At 37.8% G+C, this 27,431-nt stretch overlaps 2 protein-coding genes across 2 annotated transcripts; one reads left to right on the top strand and one right to left on the bottom strand.

The window, feature by feature from the left end:
• Window positions 1-911: 911 nt before the first annotated feature.
• Window positions 912-19,116, top strand: LOC113667900 (rho family-interacting cell polarization regulator 2). The gene is made up of 32 exons (XM_027183762.2): window positions 912-1,058; window positions 1,326-1,489; window positions 3,742-4,031; window positions 5,188-5,236; window positions 5,416-5,444; window positions 5,872-5,896; window positions 6,548-6,596; window positions 6,711-6,799; window positions 7,037-7,100; window positions 7,308-7,351; window positions 7,803-7,886; window positions 8,892-8,933; window positions 9,012-9,098; window positions 9,495-9,556; window positions 9,821-9,955; window positions 10,397-10,457; window positions 10,639-10,804; window positions 11,539-11,600; window positions 11,843-12,457; window positions 12,592-12,633; window positions 13,029-13,061; window positions 13,147-13,252; window positions 13,909-13,973; window positions 14,183-14,276; window positions 14,901-15,021; window positions 15,644-15,684; window positions 15,906-15,958; window positions 16,098-16,194; window positions 16,722-16,768; window positions 16,951-17,034; window positions 17,117-17,207; window positions 17,673-19,116. The coding sequence occupies exons 2-32, from the start codon at window positions 1,487-1,489 to the stop codon at window positions 17,741-17,743; spliced, it is 2,901 nt and encodes a 966-aa protein (XP_027039563.2). The 5' UTR covers window positions 912-1,058; window positions 1,326-1,486; the 3' UTR covers window positions 17,744-19,116.
• A 589-nt stretch (window positions 19,117-19,705) lies between these two features.
• LOC113667897 (solute carrier family 22 member 15) lies at window positions 19,706-26,701 on the bottom strand. The gene is made up of 10 exons (XM_027183756.2): window positions 26,500-26,701; window positions 24,955-25,263; window positions 23,674-23,902; window positions 22,841-23,039; window positions 22,221-22,427; window positions 21,820-21,954; window positions 21,385-21,482; window positions 20,798-20,909; window positions 20,588-20,660; window positions 19,706-20,073 (listed from the first exon to the last, which is right to left on the bottom strand). Exons 2-10 carry the CDS (start codon window positions 25,234-25,236, stop codon window positions 19,873-19,875), a joined length of 1,536 nt encoding a protein of 511 aa, XP_027039557.2. The 5' UTR covers window positions 25,237-25,263; window positions 26,500-26,701; the 3' UTR covers window positions 19,706-19,872.
• Window positions 26,702-27,431: the final 730 nt, after the last annotated feature.

Here is a 27,431-nt window from a genome sequence, read left to right as displayed (position 1 = left end):
CACAGTCCTGTTGTGCTCATCTTTGATGGACCATGAAAGCGCGTGAAATCAATGGCAAATACTACAAAAAACATGCAACGCACAGGATGTTCCGGGGGCACTCTGGCGGAATATTTTCGTTTTCCACGCCCGTGCCCACAAGTTTTCACTCGGCCCATATCTTGTATTTGAATTTGTTACTTTATATCTAAAAACAAATTTCTGCTCCCCCCCTTTTTTTTTTGCTCTGTTTCGTTGATGTTTTTGTTTTTTTCTCTGTTGTGTTTGAAAAGGGGTTTGGAAATGAATTACTTCCTTAGAGCCTCTGTGTCTATTACTTCAATTGACCGGCGAGATCGTGGAAAGTCTTGACCAAAACGAGTGGCTCTCGATGACATGGCACCTACCCGAGATTGTCAGTTCTTTCAAGGCGACTCTTTAAATTAAGATTTTAGCTTCCTGAGAGCCTTTTGTCTTCTAAAAGGTAAATTGAGATGACCCATAACGGGAATTGGAATCCTATATTTCCTTAGTTTTTAATACGGAGAAAAACTTGGATGGCAAACTATTTTCTTCTCTTTTTTTACTCTTTTTTTACTCTTTTTTTACCTGTTATTCCTTTTATTTTCTCCTCTCTTCTATCCTTTTCATTTCTTTCTATTTCTTCTCGTTTCCACTTTTTACTTTCCCTTTTTTGTTGGAGTTTAAATCAGATCCTTGTTGTCTTTCCTGTGGCTTTGAGGTTAAATTGCAAACGATTAAGCTCACAGACCGAATTAGATATTGACGACAAAAAATTAGGCTAACCGCAGTCGCGGCTTAATCGCTTTGTCGCAATAACAATCTTCAAATGTCAAAATTTTGACAGATCACGTCCTGTCATATTTGTCATTTACAGTTTACTTATTACATGACACGCTTTTGAAGCCCCTGTCAGCATTCAGTCACGTTCCAATGAATGGGGGAATTCGTGCGTTACACATGGAAGCCGATATTTTCATCGTTATGAACTGATGTGGGTTTACAAATTTGGAAAACTACTGGGCTTCGAGAAAAAAGAGGCCTGCATATTTTGTCGTGTACGGTACTAATCTTTGTCACAATTGTTCAAATTTCTCAAAATTGCTTGCTCATTTCAAGCGCGGTAATTCGCTAATACTCTAGCATCGATGGGGTTGTTAAAAATGGCTTTTTTCAGAGAGATTTAAGAAATTATTGGTAACCGTTGCGTGTCTTCCGGCTGGTATACAGGATGTTTATTCGTGTTAATTTAATTGCTAAGGAAATTTTTTGTTTTCAAGAATGTTAATTGGATATTTTAACCATCATTCCTTATATGAATTAAGATTACCACGTGACGTTCCGCCATCTTGATCGAAGCCTCAAAGGTAAACAGAGAAGAATTAAGCGGGGTGAGCGGGTCATATATCCGGAGTGACTCTAGCGTTTGGCTTTGATGACGAATAGAAAACTCTTCCGATGAAAGAAGCTTCTTATAGCGGGCCAAATGGTGAGTATTGTATCAGAGGAACAGAAAGATAAGCCGTTAATTTGTGGCCATACTTCGTACGTAAAACGGAGAGAGTTTCTCTCAATAATGATATCTCGGGTAGTTTAAATTTTCTTGAGCTTGTTTGAAATTTTAAGGTTATATTTTCGGTGAGTAACGTTTTCTCGTTAGAATTTAGATTTCTAGCTTTCTACTCTCTGAAAAAACTTAAATGTTTGTTCGTGTTTTCGCTTTTAACAGTGGGGAATGAAATTCGATATATTTCAAATGCTCCAAATGGACCGGATAGAAATCGTAAAAACACGTTATTAATTGTTTCTTTTGGTTAGCAATGAAGTAATTTACGCCGAAGATGTTCGTTTTTCACACCAATCAGTCATTTATTTGGGATAAAAATAATGGATGAATGAAACAATAATGAAAATATTCTCCGGTAATGAGAGCTTTCTTCCCGTAAAAGGCGAGTGACTTGAATTTCCATCATGTATTGTAATTCGAAAAAGGTTCCCGACAGGTTCTTTCTTTGTTATGGTGCATTCAAAAGTAGTTTACAAAGTTGTGATGTTGTATGGTAATGGGATTATTAGTGTAATCTTTCTTAAAACATGTTTGCTGTGACATTGCCCAGTTATGAAGGAGCAGAAATATGAGACTTTCTATTTTGCAATCATCGTTTTTAATCGGAATATGAAATACACCAAAATATGCGCTCTTCTATATCGAAATGTAATTTCGCAGCGTGAAGTCTTCATTTATTAAGCCTAAAATTTGCATCACCATTCTTTAGTTTGTGTTTGATCAGAACAAGAAAGATGTTTCATAAAGCAATAGAGACAAGTAAATATGTACGTTCAAGGTGTTGTCATAGAATGAAGTTATGATTATCATAATTCTTTTAAGTGCATTCGGTCTTTCCCGGCGTCAATTATACTCCAACACTTTCAAACCTCCAACACACAACATATTGCTTCACATTTAAGGATTCATTTGATAATTTTGCTTACATTCTTGAGAATATTGCACAGTATTATATTTAGATCTCCATACTCTATCACTGAACAATATTTGATGAATCAATTGACGGTATACTCATTTGAGAGTGGTCAGTCCTTCTGAAGAGAGGTGTTAAGATGAATTTTTAATCTTCAATCATTGTTTTTACAGCTATCAGTTTGTACATTTTCTTGTTTTATGATTCATTGAAGAGATGTGCTTCGTAAGTGGCTCTTTGGTGTATTCATTTTGTAGATTTATCGAGTTCTAGTAAGCTTAAACTGATATTTTCTAGAGTTTTACTTATGTGGCCAGTATCTAATTCAGTTTGAAATATTTCCAACATTTGGATAGATACTGTTGTTCAGTTATTGTTGATGTGAATCCTTTTTCAGTTAGGTTGAGAATTGTCTTACTATTTACTCTGGTACAAAGTGTATCTGTTGACAGATTTGTCGTACTTAAACTTCTCCAATGTTGTTTTAATTGCTGAAGACTAATATTGGAACACTGCATTGTGCATAATTTAGAAATATGTCTGTTATCATCCATGCGTGTTGATGTTAATAACAATTGCCGTGATTGAAATTTTTTACACATGGGACATGAAGTCAATTTTCTTTTCGAAGAGGTTTCCTTTCCTTCCTTATCTTTTCAAAGAGGTTTCCTTCATATGTAGCTCTGCTGGGTGTTTAAAGGTTTTTGAGTAACAGAGAATTGACCAGCTATGTACTGTGTAGAATGATCTGCCTCAGTTTTGATTGCCTGAGTAATATTTAATTCAGATTTTGAGAATATTCTCAAGCCTATATTAAAGTTCACTAAGCAAGCAGGTGGGCAATCACATATGGTTTGATGCTACTCTGGTTTAAAGATTTAATGAAATTAATGTAACTGAGTAGTTATGACTCATAGACCCAACTTTTTCCAGTGCCTTCATCAGGAGTTATCTAATTGCTGCAACAAGAGGTTCTTTTGTATGCTCCCTAATTAGTTGCTGTTTTTTCTGACAAGGTGTAAGTAGGGGTCAGGCAGTAGGCCACCATCATCACAATTTAAAGGAGTGTGGGCAGAGTTGATATGCCAGGCTTCCAAACAAAGGTGCTGGTGTTAATTTTAGATTAAACTCACCCAATTGTATGGTTAGTTAGGCATGTGTGCAGTCAAGCCTGTTACCTGACACTAATTTCTAGTCAAAACAATACTGAATAAAAACCCTGTAGCTGCATGCAGTTATTAACTATATTCTTTCCTTGAAGGGAAAAGAAAACAGTGCCAGTAGCAAATCCACGCCAAACAGAAATTCAAGGTCACTTAGAATGGATCGTCATCCATTTGAAAGTGCAGCTGCAAGATCTCAATCATTTAGTGCTTCAGCAATCTCTTGTGTCAAACCTCTTACACCACTTCAAAGCCCAGCAGAGTTGGAGAGGAAACATTCTCAGATTTGCCGCAAGTCTTCTGGAATTTTTGGGCCCAAGCCAGCTTTGAAGTGTCCAAGGATTGCCCAGACAACTAGTGTGTTTAGTAAACTTCAGTCAGCCCTTAGGTAAGATAACTTAAGGGAGAGTTTGGATTTGATAGTGATAGGTTTTTTAGTAGTAAAAAATTCCAGTTGTCCTTGGCTAATGTAGGAACCCTTTGTTTATTGCAAAGGGCTTTGCATTAGTATATGTAATTGCATAGGCCAGAGGGCAAAAGTGAACTGGTTAATTTTGGGAAAACTTTGAAAATACAAGTGAAATTAATCCCTAATTGTCAGAGGGTACTTGCGATTACTTGTTTATCACATAAAGGGCAAAAATTCTGAAGCAATTTCATTCGCACATAATGTCCCAGCAATGATGCCCTCTCAGTGCGGCCACATATGTCAAAACAAATAGAGTCGTTGAACATTTTATTCTTAAAATAGAGTTAACAATGTTACATGGCTTCATTCAGTTAAATTACAATCAATAAATCATTGCTGCAAACAGTAAATAGGCTCAATAAGCATCAAGTAATCAATGACTGGTCCTCTTGATTAACAAAAGTGCCTCATGCATTATTAAGGAAAAATGCCCACTGTCTCAGCCAATCAGCACTCAATGATTTTGTGCTGCATGTGATGTAACTTATGAAGTTTAGGTTAAACTTTTAAGATGGGTGGACTGTCTACTATTTCTACATTGAAAAACTAATCTAAAAAATAGGTCAAAGCTGTACAGTTGTAATATCAGGCAAGATCATAGGGGTATTTTTCAACATGTTTCCTCCCTTTCAAACAATTTTAAAGAAGGCTTGTTGTCAATAGTGACATAATCAGTGTTAAAAGGTTAAAATCATGAGATAGCTTTCCCCTTGCTGAAAATCTAAAACTGAAGTTGTAGGCAGAGTTAAAAAGAAGATGAGCTTGAAAGTTGTTCAGACTTAAGCTTAATGAAATCAGTCAGAAAAATCTGATGTTCATCAGTTCATTAGTTCCTCTGTTGTTATGATTGTGATGCTGACTTTGACTCATTTGAAATAATTGTCATGGACAAGATAAGCAAATAGCACTGTGTTTTTCAACTTCAGTTTTTTGCATGTTTTTTAAAAACCCGAAAATGTTGAAAGTTGATTTCACCCATATATATTCTGGTTGACCCAGAGTAAGTTGTTATGATGAAAGTTTTTTTTTATATACATTTTGTTTGATTTATGATTATGTTTATTTTGACTTTCAGCGAATATGCACGACACCTGAAGGATGCTCTGAACAGCGTGGAACCTAAGGTATGTCATCTGACTGTTAGCACTGATGTTTAAGATAAGTATATTGTTACTTTGTCCATGGCAAATGATATCGAATTGACTTGATGGTAAAATGTGTAATTTTGAAGGATACTTTATATCAACTGAAATTATTATATATGATACTGCAGTGATACTAGTAAAATGCATTTCTTTTTCAGAGGAAAAGGATTGTTGAGCAAAGGATAAAGTGAGTACATTTATTTAATTTTTTGGCATTGAGAAGTTAGAAAAAGCCATTCTGCTGGAAATTAGAAAGCACCACTGTACTAGAATTTTAGGGAAGGTCAAATAAATTGGCAATCATAACTTATAAAATGCTTGCATCAGTGATTATTTCATACTTTGAGGTAAATATTTTGTTAAATTGTTGGATAATTGGTAGGAAAATAAAGGGAAACAAAGAAAAAGGAAATATTATAAAATTTCTGTATTTGAAAGGGAGTTATTATTATTAACGATAATTTACTTACTAAGATGGGATTCTTTAAACACTGGTCACATTTCACTATTGTAAAAATTAAGTTTTGAACTCTGCTATCATTATAAGGGGTAAATTTTTTAACAATTTTGAGATTTTGAGAATTAAATGTGGACAATTTTCCCTTATATGATAGGTTGATAGAGTCAAGGATACAGCAGGTAGGTGTTTGCAAGGGATTTGGATCATTATTATCTGAGGGTAATTTGAATGTGTGGTTGGGAATCCTTCTGTGATAGAGGGCCAGACTGCTGACATCTTGAATTGGTCAATGGGACTTTCCTCTCATCAAAAGTATCTGATGAGGCTGTTGGCTGAGAGGAAATTCTGTGTCATACCAGCCATGAAGTATTTTTTTTTAATTTGTTCTTGTGAATTTGTTCGGGTTTTTGTTTTGTTTTGTTTTTTTTGGAATGCTTTTAATTTTAGTTTGGCCATGTAATATATATGGTGGTTTGAAATAATTCAAGGTCAGAGTTATAACAGTTTTTTAATTAATTAATTTTTATTGTTAATGTGGTAATATATTTTGTATGAACTTGAAGATCAATTCAACCTCAATTTTTTATATACTATTACACTTCAATGCAGGTTTTGATATCCCATTTCATGTGAAGGTTTATCTCCTAGCATTCATAAACTGAATTCGATGAAAAGCTATATCCAACTTTTAAATGTTTGTTTGTTTGTTATTTTCCATCGTGTGCACTCTGCTTCTGTAGCAATTTTGCTTGATACATGTGAACTTCAGGCAATGTTTACTAAAACTGGAAATTTGAATGTTTTTTATTAATTTTTACGTTAATTTTTAGATTGATGAGATTTTTCAACTCTACCTCTATGAAGAGAAGATGAGAGAAGGTATAAAACCTTTTTGATATAAAGTGTCTCTAGGTTGGATGTCACCACATTATCAATGATTAATGAGTTTGAGAACATTTTTATTTTTCAAGTCCTTGTTGAATTTGTTTTCAGGTTCACGTAACTTACTGCATGCCTTGACATCGCGGGGATCCAAAGGAGGTCAGGATAAGTGCAGAGGCAGCATAAATGCTTGCACAGAGGTACATTAGATAAACAAATTTATCACTGATGTGTAACATTCTGTTTATAAGGTCTCAAAACTGGACCTTGTGGATAAATAGAGTCAAGTCAAGTTCTGTTAGCTTAGTGTTTCATTTTATACTAATGTTTACTGGTTAGTTGCATATAGTATATATTGAAAATGAATTAGTGTGAATTGATAATTTGCTGAACTTTGTTAGTGTGTGTTGCATGTTCATTATGTTTTTCTGTTACAGAAAATGTGTGCTATTGAAGAGGAACTTGAAACTAAACTTGGTGTTTTCAGATTTCAGTTGAATGGTGAGTCAGTGATGACCTTTAGAAGATCTATTATTTAGTTACTTAAAAACTTAAAATACATTTTCATGACCATCACGACCATTTTGACCATTGATGTTGTCACATCTTGTCTGAGCAGAACTCACAATGACCAGTTTCTGAATTGACTAACTCATCTTTAGCCTCTGAAAATGAGATAATTAAGATTTTTTCCTTTTTTTCTTCTAGCTCTCCAAGCATTTGGAAGACTATGCAGTGGTGATGTATATGATGTATGTACCAAAACATTAACTTTGCACTCTAATGAATTTAACAAAGATAAACGTACCATTTAATCATTTCAGTATCAAGTAATACAGTAGAGCCCTAGTAATTCAATCTCAGTTGACTTGATCTGATTTCCCTTGATGCCATTTTTTCAGTCATTTTCTATCTGCTAACTCAAACCCTCACTAGTTTTAACCATTTTTTGTTTCCCTTTAGAGTTTGAGTCAGCAGGGTTCTACTTTAGTTATTGATTCTGTTCATGGTTTGCCATACATCTGTTATAATTTATCTCTGAGAATTTGGTGTGAAATAAAACTGCAGTCTATTTTTTTTTACTACTTTACCTAACCATGCTGTTTGAAAATTTACTTATATTATGAGGATGATTTTTATAGTTACTCCTGGGTATAAAAAGGTTGAAGCTGATATGAATAAATAATTTTTTTTATTTTACAGATACATATTAGACATGGAAGTAATTTTAAATGGAAATCAAGGTGTAAAGTAGAAAGGGAAAGTCAAAAATGGATAGATAATGAGGTACCAGGCTTTTGTATTTTGGAATCTAGGAGTGAAATATGTTATATTTAGCCATAATCTGAACATGAATGTGATTGAGTTGCCTGGTATGATCACATATTCTAAAACTATGTACATGGCGTATGAGTGGGTGTATTGTTTTAATAAAAATGTGTAAAGTAATATTTCAAGACCTGTTACAAATAGGCTTTGTCAAAAAATTTGTTTTTTACTTCAAGGATGATTATTTGTTATCATTGTGGGAGATATCATGGCTTTTAAATTACTCAAACTGAGGAATTACATTGTACTGTAATAAAGGTCTTAAATCAATAATATTATTATTTTACTCATAGAATAATAGTCTAGAGTAGCTATAGATTAATTTTTTCAAAACACTTCTTTGTCAGAGGGTCACTTTTGGTGTGTATTAACTAACCTCATTTCACAAGAAAAGTAGTTTATGACTCTGACGATTGCTTCTCCTTAGGTTGTTAATAAAACAGATCAGCTTTTTCCTAAAACAAATCATTCCCTGAACTTAACCTTAACCTTAGCGAGTATGATTTTGAACTTCTCAATTAACTGTGCTACTGGTTCAAACTATCATCTGCATTATCCACAGGGGTGGGGTGGCACAAGGGATAGTGAACTGTACTCTGGGTTGAGAGGTCTGGGTTTCAGACCTGGCTGGATCATTGTGTTGTGTTCTTGGGCAGGAGTATAAATGGGTACTGGTAAAGGGAGGGAAGAGGGAGGGAAGCCTCAGATGAAATGCTGGGGGTTAAAACCTTGTGATGGACTGACATCCCATCCAGGGGGGAGTAGTTTTACTCCTAGTCCTTTCATAATAAGGAAACCAGGAGAGATTGTGGCTGGTTGGGCCACTTGGATTGAGTACAGACTCAATCTACATTTACCTAACAAGGAAGTACATGCACAATAGTTCAATTGTGTGTTTTCGTTTCTAAGCATATCAACTACAAGTTTGTCATCTAATATTGCTCTATTTTTTTGTTGCTACAGTTCACATTGAGACCATCAATTACAGATGAATTTTCTGTCAGGGTAAGGGAATTCAAGATTATTGCAATTGTGGTTAACATGGATCAACCTTAGCTTACTCTTTTTCATTATTTTTGACAGGTCATTGAAATGAAAAAAATCCAAGCAAATGTTCAAATTGGAAATATTCATTTGAGATCAAGAAATTACATAAAAGCTAGACCACAGGTATGGAACAACCACCATATATCCCTTTGTAATTTTTTTCTTTTGTTATGAATAGTTTTGCCACTGCATAATAAAGCTGAAAGATGTATTGCAAATGTAGAAACAGCACACATAACCAAGGTTTTGGAAAGAGTGCTAAAAACATTGAAGTTATGGAGAAAGTTAAGAAACATAAGGAGACAAAAATTAAAGAGCCAACCACTGTATGTTGTTTAAGTATATATCACTCAGGCGAAAAGCACTTTTTTGTGTGTGCTGATTGGTTACTTCAGAAGTGATTAGCAAATGCTATTCACCTATATTCATTTAATATGTTCATTCTCTTATATGGATTAGTCAGGTTGTGAGTAAAAAAAAAAAAAAAAAAGAAATCTTATGATCTCCTTTTTATTTCAGATCATGTCTGTACCTCTGAACAGCACAGGTTCAATGAAACTTAAAATGACAGTGGAATGGAGGTATGGAAATTATTAGGAGCCAATCTCTAATGTCACTGTTTATTTAAACCTTTTGATGTACATCACTTAGATACCCTACTAGTCCTGGTTGTGTGAAGGGTGAATAACGGAATCAACGGAATAAATCCCAATGCGGTGGATAGTGCATTTCATTTTGCTAACTTTTATCTGCTGGATAGCATTACCTGCCCTTTGGACAACTGGGGCTTGGCCTACCATTGATCTGTATTTCAGTGTCAATATTTTTTTGGATGTTCATTTCAGACCGTTTTCTGGGAAAGAGGAGAATACATTACGTTCTAAGCGACAGAGTCTGTTGTCAGAAGTTATCTTTATTCAGCCTTCCGAGTGTACAATACCTTCATCAGATTTACCTCGCAGCCCTACCAAACAAAAGAGGTAAATTTATTTGATTGGTTTTTGTAGAACTTTCCATCAAGCCTTCAGAGCAGGCTTGATTTTGGCACGCGAGTGCTCGGTATTTTCATGGTGAAATTATAGCCGTCATCTTTGATTTTTGCAGCAGAAGAAGGCTGGGGAGAGAAAGTAATTTGCACCAGGGAGGTAGGGACGGTCAGAAGGAAGGAAAGGGGAGGGGTGGGGTAATTAAAAAAAAAGGATTAAATCCAAAAAATTTCCAGAACATCAACAACTGTAGTAAGGCCCAGTGTCAATTTTTTTTTTGTCTGTTTTTTTCCTTTTTCCAGTGACTCATGAGACGTACTTGGAGACTGATTGATTTGTTTAAATGAATTTATTTACGCAGTTTCAAGAGAATGTCACATCACGCAAAGATATAAATGTATGCAAAGTGTGTTTTTTTTTTCTGTTCGTTAACAGCCTTACTGAAGTGGAATACAGTGTTGAGAGAAATGAGGACAAGCCTTTATCTGTAGATGAGGTAGGTTTTGTGGTTGTTAAAACAAACAGTTATGCCTTCGTAGTTCGTTTAAGAACTTCTTAGAAAGGAGAGTGTTCGTCCTAATGAAGAAAAAAAAATGACTGAAGATGAGTTAGTGGCAGAGGAAGGAGTCCGTCTGTTCTTTGAGTAAATGTAATTTCAGTCTGATTTTTGACCACAGGAGGTAGTTGTTGAAGAAGTGACAGATTCATCAGAGTTGGTTGCAGCAGGTCTACCCGAAGACGACTTGAATGGAATTGCTCCAGAAGAACCTCAAGAATTCCGTCATGCCACATCCTTGGATAGCGCCTTGCAGCATCTTATTCCCACATTACAGACTAACAAAGGTTTGTTCAATAGAGAAATTTCTAGTTGAGTAGCGTGAGGAATACGGGAATGCATTTGTTTTACTTTGCTCTGTGATTGGTCCAGAAAACGCGCGCCACTCTCTAAACCAATCAGATGCAGGATTCAAACCAATCACGACGACTTGGTCACCCGCGTTTTCCCGCGCTTTGGGTAGATTGCCTGTATTTGCTTCGAGTTCTCATTAACTCCTGGTGAAGTTTACCCTGATGTGATTGGCTGTTGTGATTGTTCGGTTTTACGACAATCAATCGAAAAGCGCTCTAAGCGACGTCTTTTTAATAGAAAATTAGTTTCTGTTATTTCCTCTTTCTTGGGACACCTCTAATCATCGAAGACCTCGCTCAAGAAGTACAAGGATAGTATACTTTGTAACTGCTACTTTTGTTGAAAAGCCCTAAGTACGTGTCGTTCCAAGGGTTCCCCTTCAATGGAGGTAAACACCTGACACGGTAACCTTAATGTGGACTGGGTATAGTCTGGCGGCACTTTATTTAGTGGAATTGTCAAGGAATGAGAAGTGTCCACGATCCTACGATTTATGATACAATGTAGGTATTCAAGATTTTACTTGGATGCCGTCGCCACGGTCGGAACGCGTGCGCGAAGAACTTAGTCTTGAACGTGAAATGGTGGATGAAGGGGAACGTAAACACATCTTTTTTCAACCTTTGTTGTTAGAAGTTTATTTATACTACCTTTTTTCCTTTCATAGATCAATTTCCCGAGCTTGATGACGTAATCACGCTTCTAGAAAAACTAGAAGAACTTGTCAAGGTATGAAACCCCTGCATTTAGTGAATGTGATGTTTTATTGCGCAGATTTCACGGGTTTTCAATGAATAACTTGAACCTTTGTCGACAGAGCATTTCGTTATTGAAGGTGAAAAAAGCTTCGTAACACTACAGGAGATCTATGAAGAAAGATATGTAAACCTTAGAAGCCCCCAAATTGAATACGTGGGCTGATACCTGAAGCATTCGTAACTGAGAAGCGTTTTTGTTTCTTTTATTTCCAGAAATGTTCCTTATTAAGATCGTCTATGTCTCTTTCTGTGGAAAGTGCACTAGAGAGCTTTGACTTCTTAGAGCAGGATGCGGTGGACGAGACAGAAAGCACTCCCCGCAGTACTGGAAGTGGGGGAAGCGGATATCAAGATACTGGTTATAATAGTACTGATGACTATAGCAAAGACTTTGTGGGCGAGGGTTCGTCTGATGCTGGTTACATTGTGGACTTTATGATGTCCGAGAAGACCGCTGGAAATTACGGGGATACAAACGATGATAACGGAGTAAATGGAATCGAAGACAGTAGATTACAAAGTGAGCACCTTGATGCTGAAGAAAACTCTGATAGAAACTCTTTTAATGACTCTCCAAGTTGTATTTCTGAGATCTTTTCGTCATCATCTTCGGCAGTGGAGAAATCGGAGTGTTTGGACAAGGCTGGGTTAGGTTGCGTTCCACCTAACACCAGTTCTCCTAGGAAACGGATTGAAGTAGCAACGGAACTGAATGAGGAGAGTCCTCAACACAGTAGCCTCAAGACTCGGTCATCACGGGCCACAAGTCCTAATCTGTCGTCTTCATACGGCCACGAAGCTACAGTTGGTAGCAAACTTTTGGACAAGGTAACAGTTCAAGTAATTGTTCCACTCACGGTTAAAGGGTCACATCTCGAGGTATATAGTCTCCATACTTGCTCCCTATTTTCTCTCTTTTTTTAATTCGTTTACTCATTCGTATCTTTGCCTTTGCTCCCTAGGTCGTCCTTTGTCACTTGCAATTTTGTGAAGAAGTCTCTGTGGTAAGACAAAGAGTTGTTTTAAATTGAAAGTCCACTATGACTTACCCTTAAAAAGCTGATAAGACTAAAACTTCGCACTCTTTCCTTTCTCACGGGTGTTAAAAGAGTTCAAACTTATTTTTAGGCAAAATAATTGAACCCCAAAGGAAATGCCGGGTTCAATTAAATGAAAACTATGTTTGAAAGTAAATTTTGGTCGGTAGTTGAACGCATGTGTACATACGTGCGTACGTGCGTGTGGTTTATATCTGAATTTCATCGGCTGAAAATTCAGTATCTTGATTATGATTGGCTAAAATGCATATGCTGGTTATTTAAACTGTTAATCTTTGGTTTGAAACTATTTTATCGTTTCTGCTTCTTGCTAACGTATATAAAATGTTTTTTTTTCCCAGCATCTTGGATCTTTTGGGCCTATGAAGTACAAGGTTGGTATCATGGTTTTTAAAAGTATTTTTTTATTGTTTGTGTGATTGTTTTTAGTCACCGAAGTGTTGTTTTATCTCGTTCTAGGAAATGCAAGCTCTCTCTAAATTTCGACAACAGAAGGAAGTTCTTAACAGACTCATCACGTTCATTTTATCACCCGACCCAGTCAGTGAGATGACGCTGCCAGAAAGTGAGTGAATTATATAAAAGCGTTTAAATTCAAGTCACGGGCGCGTCCATCACTCCCATTGGGTGAGGGACGCTACTGAGTCGATCGCAGGCTACCTCAACATTTTGTTAAATCTCGCTGTGGATCTGCTTGTACCCAGTTATACTCCCTGGTGTATAGAGGCTCCTAGAGAGTAAGTCTATGACCCAAAAACACTTCACCTGCACAATGGCGCGTTCATTCAGGGTTGAAAGCCGGACCTCGTGTGAAGTGTCGTTGGGCTCGACGTGTAATTTCCACAGTGCTTCTTTTCATCCAGGAGTATGAATGGGCAGTAATTAACTGTTTTAACCCTATAAGTGACCAGCATCTAAGTTCTCCTCCAAGTGTCACCACTAAATAAAACATTAAGGTCATGAGAATAAAGGAAATGATCACCAACTTAAGAAGCTCGTGATTGTTCATCAAATTCTCCTTGTCAGTACCTTAGGAAATGTATAAAGAACAGTGTGGAGAATATGCATACTGATGTTAGTGTGCTACCCCTGTGGAGAAGGGATACTCTTATTCCCTTTATGCTACAGAAAGCCGAGTTAGCTCCGGAAGCCAGGCGAATGAGTGTTGTATGCACATGTTATCCTTTGGAATTGTCCTTATAGTGATGTTTTCTCTGACAGTTAACCCTCGTTTGGCAACAAACCCTGCGTTGTCCTCTCTTTGGGAGAAAACCTGCAAAGGCTCAGTAAGTGCCTTATTATTTGTTACTTGTAATTACCGAGCCACAAGTGTTGCCGTGTTACTGGAGGTCTTTTTTGCTTTTTTTACTTCATGGAAGCGTCTGCCCGTCAGCCTTTCCATTGACTGACAGAAGTTTTTTGTTACAAGAAGCAGACCATCAAAGTGTGATTCTTTAACGAAACTCATTTGATTGCTGATTTTATCTTTTTGAAGCTGTTGTTTACTACGGCTGGCCAGCTTGTGAGCGGGTTTGAAGACACCTATAAGAAACAAATAACACAGAGTTACAACAGAGTGGTAGAGATAGGTTAGTACACTAGTAAAACCAGAAAATGTGGTTCAACTTCTCCATTTGCAGATCTTAAGTTCCTAGCTTATGCATCACTAATCTTCCTCGTAGTCGTTGGTTAATCTCGTCATGCAACGCGCAACGCGTTTTAGACCCTCCCCAAGTCTTGTCAGGCTATTCAGCTTTTAAACATCACCGACTAAACAGGAGTTGTTTTTGGACGAGTAGAAATTGCACCAATTAGCCAGAAAAATATGAGCTATTCTGTGATTGGCTGCTATGAGGACAGGAAGCGGTTATGCGGTGTCAACCGTGAGAATCCTATTGGGGAAAAGAGCATATTGCATAGCATTACGAATTTGAACATCGGCTACGAAGAGACTACAGTGACATCCTCCAGTCGGAGGAAAGTTTCGAAAGGCACGAAGGTGACACCAACGCGCACGCTGTGAAAGAAGAAGCCTAATGAAGGAAAAGGCGGCCGCGCCTAAGAGATGTCTTCACCATCCTTTGTGAAGCAACAACATTTGTTTGTTTACTCTTGTCGTGCGGCGTTCTCAACTTTGCAGTTGTCACTGCAGTGTAATTTGCAATGGTTTTAAGGCTCATCCGGACGGTTGGTTTTTCTGTATCCTCTTGCAGTCTTTCCAGTTATTGTAGCACGTGTTATCCATCAAGATCCTGATTTGACTGATGTCCAGCCCGAAGAGGAAGAGCTTGTGAGCGTGTTTCAGTTTGAGCATTACTTCATGGACTTGTGGAGGTTAGTTTGTTCTCAGTTCAATGCGTTCGCTTTTGACAGTGAATCGTAGTACTCAGATGTAAGCACTACTTAGCATGATTTTGCCTATTCTATCCGCAAGCATGAGTTCCAGAACAAAGAATATGGCCAAACTGAATTGTACTCAAGTCAAATGAAATTCGCCACTCACGAATTTAGGGAAGCAATTCTTACTCATCGCGTTGTCCTTCACTCGAAATATTTGATGACAGCCATCGTGTAGCTCCCTTACACTGGTGTACCACACAAAAAGTTTGAAAGTATTAAAATTTCTGATTTTGTGCTGTTTGAGCAGGACATCGTTGAAATTTTTCCCTTCACAAATAATAGTCACCCTGAACCGACAATTTTGTAACCACGAAAGACCAAGTCTCGCCCATCCACAAATAATTCATTCTACACGGTTGCCAAAAATGTGTGTTTTCAGTGATATATGTTTTTGGATCCATGATATTTCGCCCGTAAGTTTTCTGTCTCATGCAATTGGTGGCTCATTAATATTGAGGTTGAACAATAGGAATCATTGTGATCTGCAAATCAAGGAATGTAAGGATGATTGTGTTCTTCGTCATGCTAAACGTTGGTAACTTATAATATCTTGCAGGCCCAACTTGTCCAAATACATCGACGAGGTGGCTTATGAACGTACGTGGTCCTTTTGTTTTTACTTTTATTTAAAAGTCATGTCGTTAGTTTCCATGCGTAATCGTGTAGCCTTAGGGGAAACTACGGATTGGTTAGCTTTGTTAATTTTATGTGCGCACTCGATATATGCAGTAGAAGTACCGCTCGTGATTTTTTAAAATTACGAGCCATACAGATTTCTACTCCATGGTACTAATGTGCATTCTGATGGTTTTTTCCAGTTGTGATCTGTAAGCGCCTGCGTTCCACTGAAAAAGATGCTGTTGTTGCGCAGGTAAACAGATACTCTGTACTCTTTTTTCTGTTTTGAATATAAAGACCGTTAACAAACAGCCTGTTTGGTTTGTTGAACTATCAGGCGATTAGGTCATTAGTTTTGTATTTAATTGTTTATTTATTAATTTTTCCTACAGCTGAAGCAGTACACGGAGATACCATTGTCCAAAACCTGTTTTTGTCCTGTGCTCTGCCTCTTGCTAGACAATGATTCTTTTGTTGCCCAGGCCGCAGGTACGCCAAGATGTCACCTTGAAGATGTTTGAATTATCAAGTCATTATGATCCCAAATTTTATTTAGCACCCTAGAATGACAAGCATCCTATTTCACCTTACAGTATTTTTGCTAAATCAAATATTAAGGTCACTAATTAAAACAGCTCCTGATTGTCAAGCAAAACCTCCTTGTCAGTACCAAAGGAAGTGGGTGAAGAGTAGTATGGAGAATATACATACTGATGTTAGTTTGTGAAGGGATTAAGGCAGGACGGCGATGGATATTTGTTTCACATATAGAATAGGAAAGTAAACATTAGTAAGGCTTACCACAAGGGGCAAGTCGTGACGAGGCTTTTATTTGAGCCGTTAACACATCAGTTGGGCGATGCTTCGCTCCAATCTATAAAGCCTTGTGTTGAAAGCGAAGCAAATTATTATGGAATCTATCTTCCCTTAAAGGAATTGATAAAGATTTATGTTATTCTGATATGCAGTCGGTTCAACCAATTTTAGAAAACGATAAAAATATTTGCTTTCAACAGAGTCCTATCTATCGCATTTGAAAAAGAATGCTGACTTGCGCAGAAAGGTGAGTCAAGTCCACACCTTTGTTTTAACACCCGTCACGAAAGCGTTGTATCAACAACATCCTCTCTGACCACCATTAATGCAGGTTTCTGTTTTAGAAAACATTGGTGCGTAAACAAATATGATACATGTAAAGCGAACAAACGTGGATTCTGATACCTTCCCATTATGTTTTTTTTCCAGGCTATTAGTTTGAGTATTGAGGCCCTTGAAGAATCTGAGGAGAAACTACGGGAAGGAGCATGCGTGGCTCTCACAGTGCTTCAGGTACGCACCACATGTTTGTGGATTACGCCGGTGGTTCGCCACTGTAATTTCATTGTTGACTTAAACTTTATGTACTCTACAGGCCAGAGATGCCGTACCCCAGCTGTTGTATCTAAGCAGATGTGATGTACAATCTGTAAAATTTGCTGCACGGAAGGCTCTTTCATTCCTGGGTATGTTCTTTGACTTTTTTGCCAGCATCTTTTTTACAAACAGAAATAGATGAAGTGGTTCAGAAAGGCCAACTTTGCTGTCTCTCGTCTTGGCATGATCGCCTTTACCGACCACCTCGTACATTCGGTCAAAAGCGCGGTTTATAGCTGGCTAGTGCTTTATCGTCCCATACCATGATTGACAGTCAGCTTTGTGGTCGGTGTCGCGCTTCGCGCTTCGCAGTCGTTCTCGCGCGCTCCTCCCACGTGCTCCTCTCACGCGCTCCTCTCGCGCGCTTCCTCGCTCAAATTAAAAGTATGACTTTGGGTACACCAATAAATGGGCGAATTTTACGGATGACATGTCCGGAACACGAAGGCCAGGTTTTAAAATTGTTCGTCCTTATCTTGTCTAAAGCAACATCTTGTCTAACTGTTTACTTCTCTCTTTTTTTTCTTTTTTTTTTTTCTTCTTCTTTCGCTCAGGAGAGGAAGGTGAAGATGCATTCAGACAATCTGCCATGTCATCAAGTGAAATAGCTGGACTAATTTTCTAAACCAGTTGTATTTACTCGGTCACGTTCCCCGTGAACGTTTGCGGATAAAAGAAATGCCATCGGTCTACGGACAGAAGTGATCTTTTGTCACGGTGTGCCTTGAAGCCCTGTATGTAGTGGAAATGTGAAGATAAATTACAGATCCTTTTTTCTTACCTGAAGATTAACTTAAGCAGAAAGGTAAATTTTGCTGTTCAAATTAGCAGTAAGTGTGTTATTAAGTCAGTGAGTCTCCGATCTGCGTACGACATGTAATTTAGCCTCACATGGAGTACTCTGATTACCCTTGTCTCTGATATTAAACTAGTTTTGATGTTACTATAAGCAGTCTTCTATAATTATTCTGATGTATAACCAGCTATGGTTTTTAATCTGACAGTCTCGGAGTACGAGAGTTTCTAAGCTGATAGATTCTGAGCATGAAAAATACAGGGCACTTACGATTCTGTACTCAGTATAGAATTGTAAGTACATGTAGCATGAAATTATGCGGTAGTGTTATTCGGGATTTACTCTCATTTGCTGGAAAACGAAATTCCGGTTTGAGATGATTGATAATAGTGCTGGGAACTAACTTTTTGCGAGTGTTAAGTCCAAGTAGCAAATCAGTAGCAAGCAAAGAAGCGCAGTATATTGAAATGATTTCGCGTGTCGAGTAACCAGGTGATTCGTAGATGGATATTTTGATTCAGTTCAAATACGAACTTATTTTTACGGATCTTGAGACCTTCAAAAATATCAAGGTATATGGTAATATTTGGCTGGTATTTAAAACTGTGATAATGCAGTTTGTCCGTACATGTTGTGTGCAAGATTTAGACAGCAGACTAGAAGTCAAAGTCTATGTAAGATTTTACTTACGATGACAAACTGCTCATTAAGTTATTTCTGTAACACTGCTGCGAAGTAGAAGGACGAAATGCGCGCCATTGTTCTTGGCAGCATTGTTGCTCAAAGTTTCAACCGCAGCCATTTTCCTCTTGATCTTCATTGGTAAAGTTTGAATAATCAAATTTTAAAAAAAATAATCATTTTCGATAAAGGAATGTTGATATTGGATAACAATTTATATATTTTAGACAAAATAATTGAGAAAAGAGTGCACGCTTGCTCAAGATGATGTAACCTGCAGAAGGTTTCACAAGGTGGAGCCAAAATTAAACGGATTTGGTTCCAAATTGATTGAATAATGATGAAAGCTTACGTTTCTATATTAGAGAATATTTAAATTTATATGGTTCACTATTATTACTATTGTTTATATTGTAAAGAACAATTTTGTTGTAATTAATAGAATGTGAAATCGCGATGCCCAGACTTTGGGAAGAACCGATGTGGAATGAAATAAAATTTCATCTTTCTCCTTTCCAAAACGATGGTCGTCTCTCTTTTTAGTGTGAAGTAGTTTGTGTGTGTATAGTCCATACACCATGATCTACTATGTGCAATTTACAAAATGTTTGTTTAAACAATTACGACACTTCTCGTTTTCAGTTTAAAATGATCTTCCAAACCTGATCAATCTTGCATTCGCGTCGTGCGCTGTCATTTGAATCTTGTCCAGTGTCCTATTAGCATTGACCTGCAGGAGTCTCACTCCTTTAATCTCTTAATTATCGGTTTGGAAGAGAAGAGGAGTCCCTGCAAATCATCTTTTTGTTTGACAGATGCGTTATGGCGATGGCCAAAGCAACATCTCTGCGAACCGCGCCTTGCGATTCCTTTCATTTAGGCTGAACGCGAATGCGGCCATATTGATAAGCTAAGACGAATTTGGAAGTATCCGAAGTCAGATGTCTACTAAATCTAATTGAAATTTCTGAAAGTTTGTGATCAGAACCACAAACAGTGTGTTAAGATTATTTTCAAATTTTGCCGGTTAATCCCTAAATGCTAACTGTGCTTCAAGTTAAAGAATGGGGAGACCGGTGAGGAATAGAAGGTCGAAAAAGAATCAAGATCTTTGTATCAAAATACGTTTTACTCGCGCCATATGGCTTGTACCATAGCAAAGATATACAATTAACATATTGAAGGTACCTAGTACTTTTGTGTTGATAAGGAGAAGATTATATTATTTTCACTTCTGCTTCTGACAGCAGAACGAAGATAGATAAAAAAAAATTACTTCACAATAAAGTGTTTTCCTCAGCTGTAACATCATTTGCGTTCAAGTTTTCATCTTGTTTGTGATTTTTGTCGTTCGAATCCTGAGACAAATCTTCTATCATGGGTTGGTCGTGTGTCTCAGGTAATGTCAGACAGATCACAGCGGCAGCGAGGGCAAGGCCAGCCATAATTCCAAATGGCAGAAAACGGTGAATTTCCAGCTGAAAGAAGGAGAAGTCAGTGAGGTTTGAAATAACACCAGAAATGGTGTATATGCTTTATTATGGAACTATTAGACATCGCTTGACTCCGATTAATAAACAATTTTTTGTGTTTATTTAGTTTGTTTGTTTGAACTTGGATGGCAAAAACCCGATCAAAATTGTTGTAGTTCTTGTTTAAGAACAGGAAGCGTAGATTGTAAGACACACGTTTTATTCCGAAGCAAGAAGAACGCTCATATAAATCACATCACATGTGAATAATGATCAAAGCCTATATTTCATATGCGGTGGCCTAGGTACTAATATGATTACCGCTGGTCGGAAATCACACCAAATGGCTTTGAACAACAGTACCAACAAATGTCCTAGAGGGGGTTTAACCATGTATTCAGTGAAGCGGGCTCGGGATGTGCTGGCAGTATTTATCGTCACATTTGCGTCACGCTGGATGGGAAAAGGGCTATCAGATATGTTTGACACGAGCCAATAAAAAAATGATTGAATTACCCACCAGAAGAGGGGCATAAGCCGAAGCAAAACCACTCACTCGAGCCCAGGATGTTGACGTACCCATGGCAACGTTCCTGTGTTACGAAGAAAAGAAGCGCAACATACATTCAAAACCAAAACAACAACAATAACCACAGCAGCTAACCGCTTTAGAATGGTCCCTTCTAATGACAGCTAACGAATAATGCGAAATGTAATAAAAATTAGCTACCTCAGTGCTGTTGGAAATAGCTCCGCAGCATAAATATACACCAAGGTAAATGCCACGCCACTGGACAACTTTGCAACGACCATGGACATGAAAATTTTACCAGCCAAAAAACCTGAAACGATACAACAAACCATTAAGGAGGGCCTCAATGGGATGATGGCTTTTACAACTAACGATTGAAGTTTTGGCCAAGTTACGGCTAAAAATCATTTTTTCTTCCGTAAGAGATAAGAGACAAGTTTTTAAGGTTAAATATTTTTTCTTCTAACGGCCGAATTGTTTAGCCGTATTACGGCTAACGGCTTTTCTGCTAACCCCATCAGGACCCTTATAAATGCAGTCTTTCGGGAAAAAATGTTTCTCAACTGCTCCCTTCCTACCACTACATATAATACTCACGCCACTTAAAGTTCTTTTTTCTCTTTTACCGTCCGAGGAGAGTGGGGGGGGGGGGGTGGGACAGTAGTCTTTTTCTGTTTTTATCTCTTCTCGTCTGGCGTTTTCATTTACAGGCATTTTTACTAAGACGAAATTGTATTCTTTAAAGGTTTGTGCTCACGATTGAGTTATGGTACTGTATTTCTCACCGTTGTCATGTTCGGCTTTATCTGTCATCAAAAGGGCGCCGATGGCTCCAAGAGAAGCTGCGAGGAACGAAATGAACAGGGATTTTCTGCGGCCAAACCTGTTGAAATAAAAATAAATAACTCATACTTCAGGTTGGTCCACCGGTACCGAGAGTACATTTTTTTTCTCGTTCATTGGCTCATTTTATTTAGCAAATCAAGTTGGCCCACAAAAGATAACAAACAAAAAGCAAAAACAAAAAAATTTCAAATATACCAGCAAAGCAAACAAAACTTGTAAACAAATAAGGCTCTTACACGGCCGACTTAATCGTTTAACAAACTTGGTTAAGCAGGATTTGCGATTTGCCCGAGGATTTGTGCAAAGAATCTTGAAGACGACACCCAGTCTAAGACAATGAAGGAAATGCACCTTCTCTTGGCGAATTGACTTACCACACAGTCAAAACAGCACAGATAAGATAGGAAGGAAGAGAGGCACCTGCACTTATTGCCACGTTGGAGTAAACACTACCGCCCACAAAGGGAGTACTAAAGTTCATCCCCCAGGAAATGAAAGACACTGCAAACCTGTTGATATGAACACAGAGTAAGAGAACCGAGTTGTTGAATCATTGTTTAATTTTGACTCACTCGCTGGCGCGCTCGTTCAAGATGTCCGACACTTATAAGGGAATACTTTTTTAAATATCCTGAAAGTTCAACCCCATTTTCTAATATCGAAAATGAATTTATTTTAGCGGTTTTCAGGGCTTATGGCAAGCTTCCATTAGGGATACTGGATATATATAGGGGCACAGCGCATTTAAAATGGTATTGCCGAACTTAACACTTACCACATGAACCAGCAACCAAGTGTTTTGTGAGCCATTTTGAGAGAGGAAAACAAATCTCGAATGTCACCAAGACGTTCCTCCTTCGGTAAATAAATTGGTTCGTCTGGCATCTCTGCACCATTCAATGAAGCGACTTTAGACAAAGTTTCCTTTGCCTCAGTGTATCTTCCCTTCTTCAGAAGCCAGCGGACCGACTCAGGAATGAAACTGTTCGTAGATATAACAACAACACAAATAGTTATGCTGTGGAAGCTCTTTTAAGGGACCAACTCTCAACGGAAAATTCAATCTTCATTTATTTTAGTCAGCTTTCACAAGTCCACGTTTCAACAGCGTCACATCTCTGTTCTTACATACTCCTGTTAGTGAAAGGAGACATTTTTTAGTGGGTCACGATCTAGACTTTAACAATCACGATAATGATAACAATAAGGATGGATATCGATGATGATAACTATAATGATAACCTTTGCCCCCCTTCAAGCCTGAATCGATGTATTTTTTCAACCTTCCTTGCTCAGTTTTTTTTTCGGATGACCCCGTAAAGTGAAAGCTTCTATTTAATCAGAGATGAAAACATTTTTTTACAGCAAAAGGATCATACGGCTATCAAATCTTACAAATATCCAGCGGCAAAGATGATCCCAGGAACTCCAGTGACAATAACCAGTTGTCTCCAGTCTCTTATGCCATACGCAATTGCTGCTAACAGCATGACGAACACTTCATAACCAATCCAAACAACCGAACCTGCAGTCCCTCGTCGACGAACCCCAGAGAACTCAGATGTCAAAACAAACAGTGGAATGCTGTAAGCACCTGCATTCAAAACAAACCGTCAACATTAAAGTAAAATTAATAATTGTGATTCATTCTGAAAATTTTAAAGGAGGAAGACCTTGCATAAACCTTCTCATCCTCATCATTATCGTCATATCGACATTCTATTCTCACCGTTTATTTTCACTCACATGACCTTATATTTTTCCTCTCTCCTTACATCTCTCTCTCCTTGTTTACCTAATCATCTGTATGCCCGTTCCAACCCGTGTCGAATTTTCTCTCTTGTCCTCCTCCTCCTCTTCAATTACATCTTTCTACTCCATACTTCAACTCCAGCTCTCTTCTCTTCCACTTCCTTGTTCTCCATCTTGCTTTTCACAATCTCCTCTCTCTGTTTTATACATTCTCTACTTTCTTATCTTTCTCTTCAATCCCATTCTCCCTCTCGTTCTATTTGTTCGTTTTCCCTTCTCTTCGTTCCTAGAACTTAACCCTTTTAGTAAGCTAAAGGGTCATTTATCATGCAACGTCTTCCTTCGCCTGCCAACGAATTTTAGTTCGAGGAGGGAAGGTTGGTTTTCGTATCGGTAAGTTACTTCAAGCGCTAAAAGTTGCTAATGAGGGACTATTTTTCTTGCATAATACATGCATTAAAATGTCCATATCTTACCAATCATGAAACCGACGATTGCTCGAAAGAGAGCAAACACCCAGAAAGCAGGAGAAAAAGCTGAAACAAAGTTGAACACGGCGCAGAAAAAGCCACACACAAACAACGGGAGCTTCCGGCCAAACTTGTCCGAGATAGGGCTGACAGAAATACTACCAGCTATAAATCCAGCAAAGATCACAGAGGTTGATACAAATCCAAGTGCGCCTCTTTTGCAATAAAGATCAAACTGTCAAAGGAGAAAGTGATTGAAACAAACCAACAAACAAAATAGAAAAGATTCGAGCTTCATTCCAAGTAGGGGAGGACTCTCTTACAAGCCGAAGGCTGGCTGATGGAAAATGTCTTCATGAATAAAAAACGTAGTCCTTTGGGCGAGTCGATCCTAGCATTAACTTACCGATATTTCTGATAATCTGGCTGCCTGTATGCAATCGTGCATTTACCGTTGATTTTTCAATCGTAGTCTTCGTGGTTATTCTTCGAATTCGTTGTTTATTTTATTCGCATTTAACATGGCCATGCAGGTCCGAACTATATTTGCTCTCCTCTGTGTCTAATATAAAAAACACGTCCACCTGCTATTCAGTGAAATACAAATCTAAAACCATGGCCACATGGTCACTTCCATTTTCTTACGCTTGAGAATGTTTTCATGCTTAGTTTTAAAGTTCTCATTGGCTTCTTAATATATTCTTTTTAAATATTTTTTTTATGGAGCAATTTTCAAATGAGTATCAAAAGTACTCCGTGATTACTTTGGTTTTACTTTACCTTGCTTTGTGATTGGCCCAGAAAACTCGCACCACTTTCTCAACCAATCAGATGCAAAACTAAAACAATTGTCACGTGGTCATTCCCGTTTTCCCGCGCTTCATGCAGTTTTCTTGTTTTCAATTTGAGTCTTCATTGGGTAGTAATATTAATCTTTGTTTTAATCAAGGGGTAAGTTTCTAAAGAAACTGTGGTGCTGCGTCGGTGGGAGAGTATAGCAGGTAATTTAGTGTTAACAACTGGGTTGAAAAAACGTAAATTAGCCACCATAGAGGGTAAAAAAACTGACGTTTCGAGCGTTAGCCCTTCGCCATCACTCTGACGAAGGGCTAACGCTCGAAACGTCAGCTTTTTGTTTTAATCAGTCGCTTTGATAACGCTGGTTTTGTTCTTTCGACACCTTATTGAAAACCGCTTTATCCGTTTTGATTACATGGAATTTGTTACACCACAACGTAATATATAAATACATTGAGAAGCACCCCATGACACGATAATACCACTTACCTCAGTTACAACCGAAGTGAAGTCGTCGGCGAAGTCCCAGTCTTGCCGAGGAATATCGCATCTATGTTTGTATCTGTCGTCTCCCAGACTGATGGTGTCAGTAAAGGGGCAAGTCGAGTTGTTTTTGCATTTCCATCCGGGCTCCGATGCAATGAATACCATTGCCATGACTGGAAAAGCCCACCATAATGCATAAGCAATATTGAAATATATGTTGAGCACAATTTGGTAGCGACCAAAGCTTCCAATCCTCTCAAGTACTTCGTCTGTAGTTAGCTTCATTGGAGTGATTGGAATTCTTAGGAGAATCTGCAAAAGAAAATTTGGATTTGATTTAAATCAGTGTACAATTAAGGCATATAGAGCTGGAAAATATGAGAGTTTCTATTTACTCCTCTAAGATAATTTTTTGTTTTAAACAGTTAAATAATGTCAAATTCACCATATGTTCGTATCGTAAAATCGATTCTCTTGCAAGGAACACCGTCTTGAAGAGACCTAACGAGCAGGTTCGGAAACTGGTGCTCAGACCCTTTTCCCGTGTTTTCATCGGCCATTTTTGAATTGCTATGCATGCGGATTACTACTGCACTTTCGGTCTTAGACTGCAGTTTCCTGTTTGCCATTCCCCATTCATATATATTTTACTAAGATCACGCAACAAGTGTCGCAAATAAGTCAGAGGTTGTTTTCGATCTTAGCCTGTAAATGCAGTTTCATTCAAATAAAGGGTTTCGATGATTTGTTATTTTTTGCGGTGAACAATTTTTCTGGGTGGTGATTATTTTAACCACAACTTTGCGTGACATACCGGTGCATTGAAATACACTCGTCACGGGAACAAAGACTTGGCCGCAGGTCAAATAATGATTGCTTGAAATCAACAACTGACGAGTCGAATTACAAACACAATATTCTGGTTTTAAATTCCGTCCTCATTAAAACAAAATAAAGCGCCAACCCGACGCCAATATCCTAAAAAAAATGAACGTTATTGAACTTTCATCAACCGGCCTGACACAAATGAAAACGTCATCTATTGTTTGGACTTTGTGGATGAAACAAAAACACGCCAATGAAATGTTCATGAGGACACGATAGAAAATTTTGTAAGGTATTCCGCATCTAGGGCCATTCAATGCTCGATACAAAGAAAACATGAAAGCTTTTTACAAATTTCGACGAAACTTTGAAGATTTTTAAAACTTCTATGGTATGCAACTCAAACTAAGGTGCATTGTTGCGCCATGCAATATCTCGCTCATTTAGTGGGCATCACACTGGAGAAACAGAGACTGAGTTATATGGGCGTTTTAAATGGTAGACATCATTATATTATGGTAGGATCATAAATTTCTCTTCTTCAATTTAGCCGCGGTGTGTTTGTTTCAATGAAGGAGCTTACAATCAATAGACACGGCATATTGGTTCCGACTGAATTCGAATAATCCAACCATGATTTAGCCGGTATCAATGTCGACATCATGGTTTGGTCAATTCGGCTAAGAAATGACCTTCATTTTCGTGCAAAGATTGTTATCGTACCTCTCTCGGGCTTGAATTGAGTAGAAAACGTGCTGTTTCTTTTCCAATCTCGCTGACCTTTGGTCGATTTACACATGTGCTCTATGCAAAAATACGTTTGGGCTTTTGAAAAAACACTAATAAGCAAGGCGTGTTTGTGACATTTGCGTGCCTTCTCAGCCTTTAGTTATTGTCCTTATCTCAATACAATTGTCTCTTCAATTAAGATCAGTCAACCTTTACAATTATGAATAAATTAATAAAATGTGGAGTTTTGTGAGTATTAGCTTTGAAAGCTGAATGACTGATTTCAAGGAACATTGAATTAGCCTAGAAATTATTCAAGCCGTGCGTGTTCCTGTGAGAAATTCTTTGCAAGTTTTTCAATGCAGTGAATAGACGTGTCAATTTTAAAAGTAAACATGTTTAGGCTAGACATAACATGACTGGATGTTACTGAAATAAAGAATGGGGAATGGAAATTGAGAAGGGGTACGGATGATATGGAAAAGAGAATAGGAAAGTGAGGGATGGGGATGACAAAATGAAACCTGGAAATGAAAATTTCTTTTTTAGATTAATTTTTCATAAGGCGGAATAGATATTTCAGCGATTTTTATCGTTGCACGGCAAAATGAAAGGAACAGAATTGTTTGATGATCGGCGAAAGATGTTACTCCGTCTTATTTCCTTATTTTACCATCTGAACCTAGGCAAGTAACAGAAAGAATTTCAGAGATGTTCTCGTTCTGGTTTTCAGAGGGAGGAACAACTTGGGTAACATCAAAAATTGAAGCATAGTGTGGTGTTCGGTCTCACATGAGGGGACGCAAGCGGCCTCAACTGAAAGTACTTTTTAGAAATGCTAGGATATTTGTTTTTTACCGGGTGGATATATTTCTCTTTATAATCTACAATGTAACGTAAAGGAACCCGCCTAGGAATAAAGGTAC

Source organism: Pocillopora damicornis, chromosome 3 (assembly GCF_964200805.1).
Source record: "Pocillopora damicornis chromosome 3, jaPocDami1.2, whole genome shotgun sequence".
Lineage (NCBI taxonomy): Eukaryota > Metazoa > Cnidaria > Anthozoa > Scleractinia > Pocilloporidae > Pocillopora > Pocillopora damicornis.
This window is presented reverse-complemented; position numbering and strand designations above follow the sequence as displayed.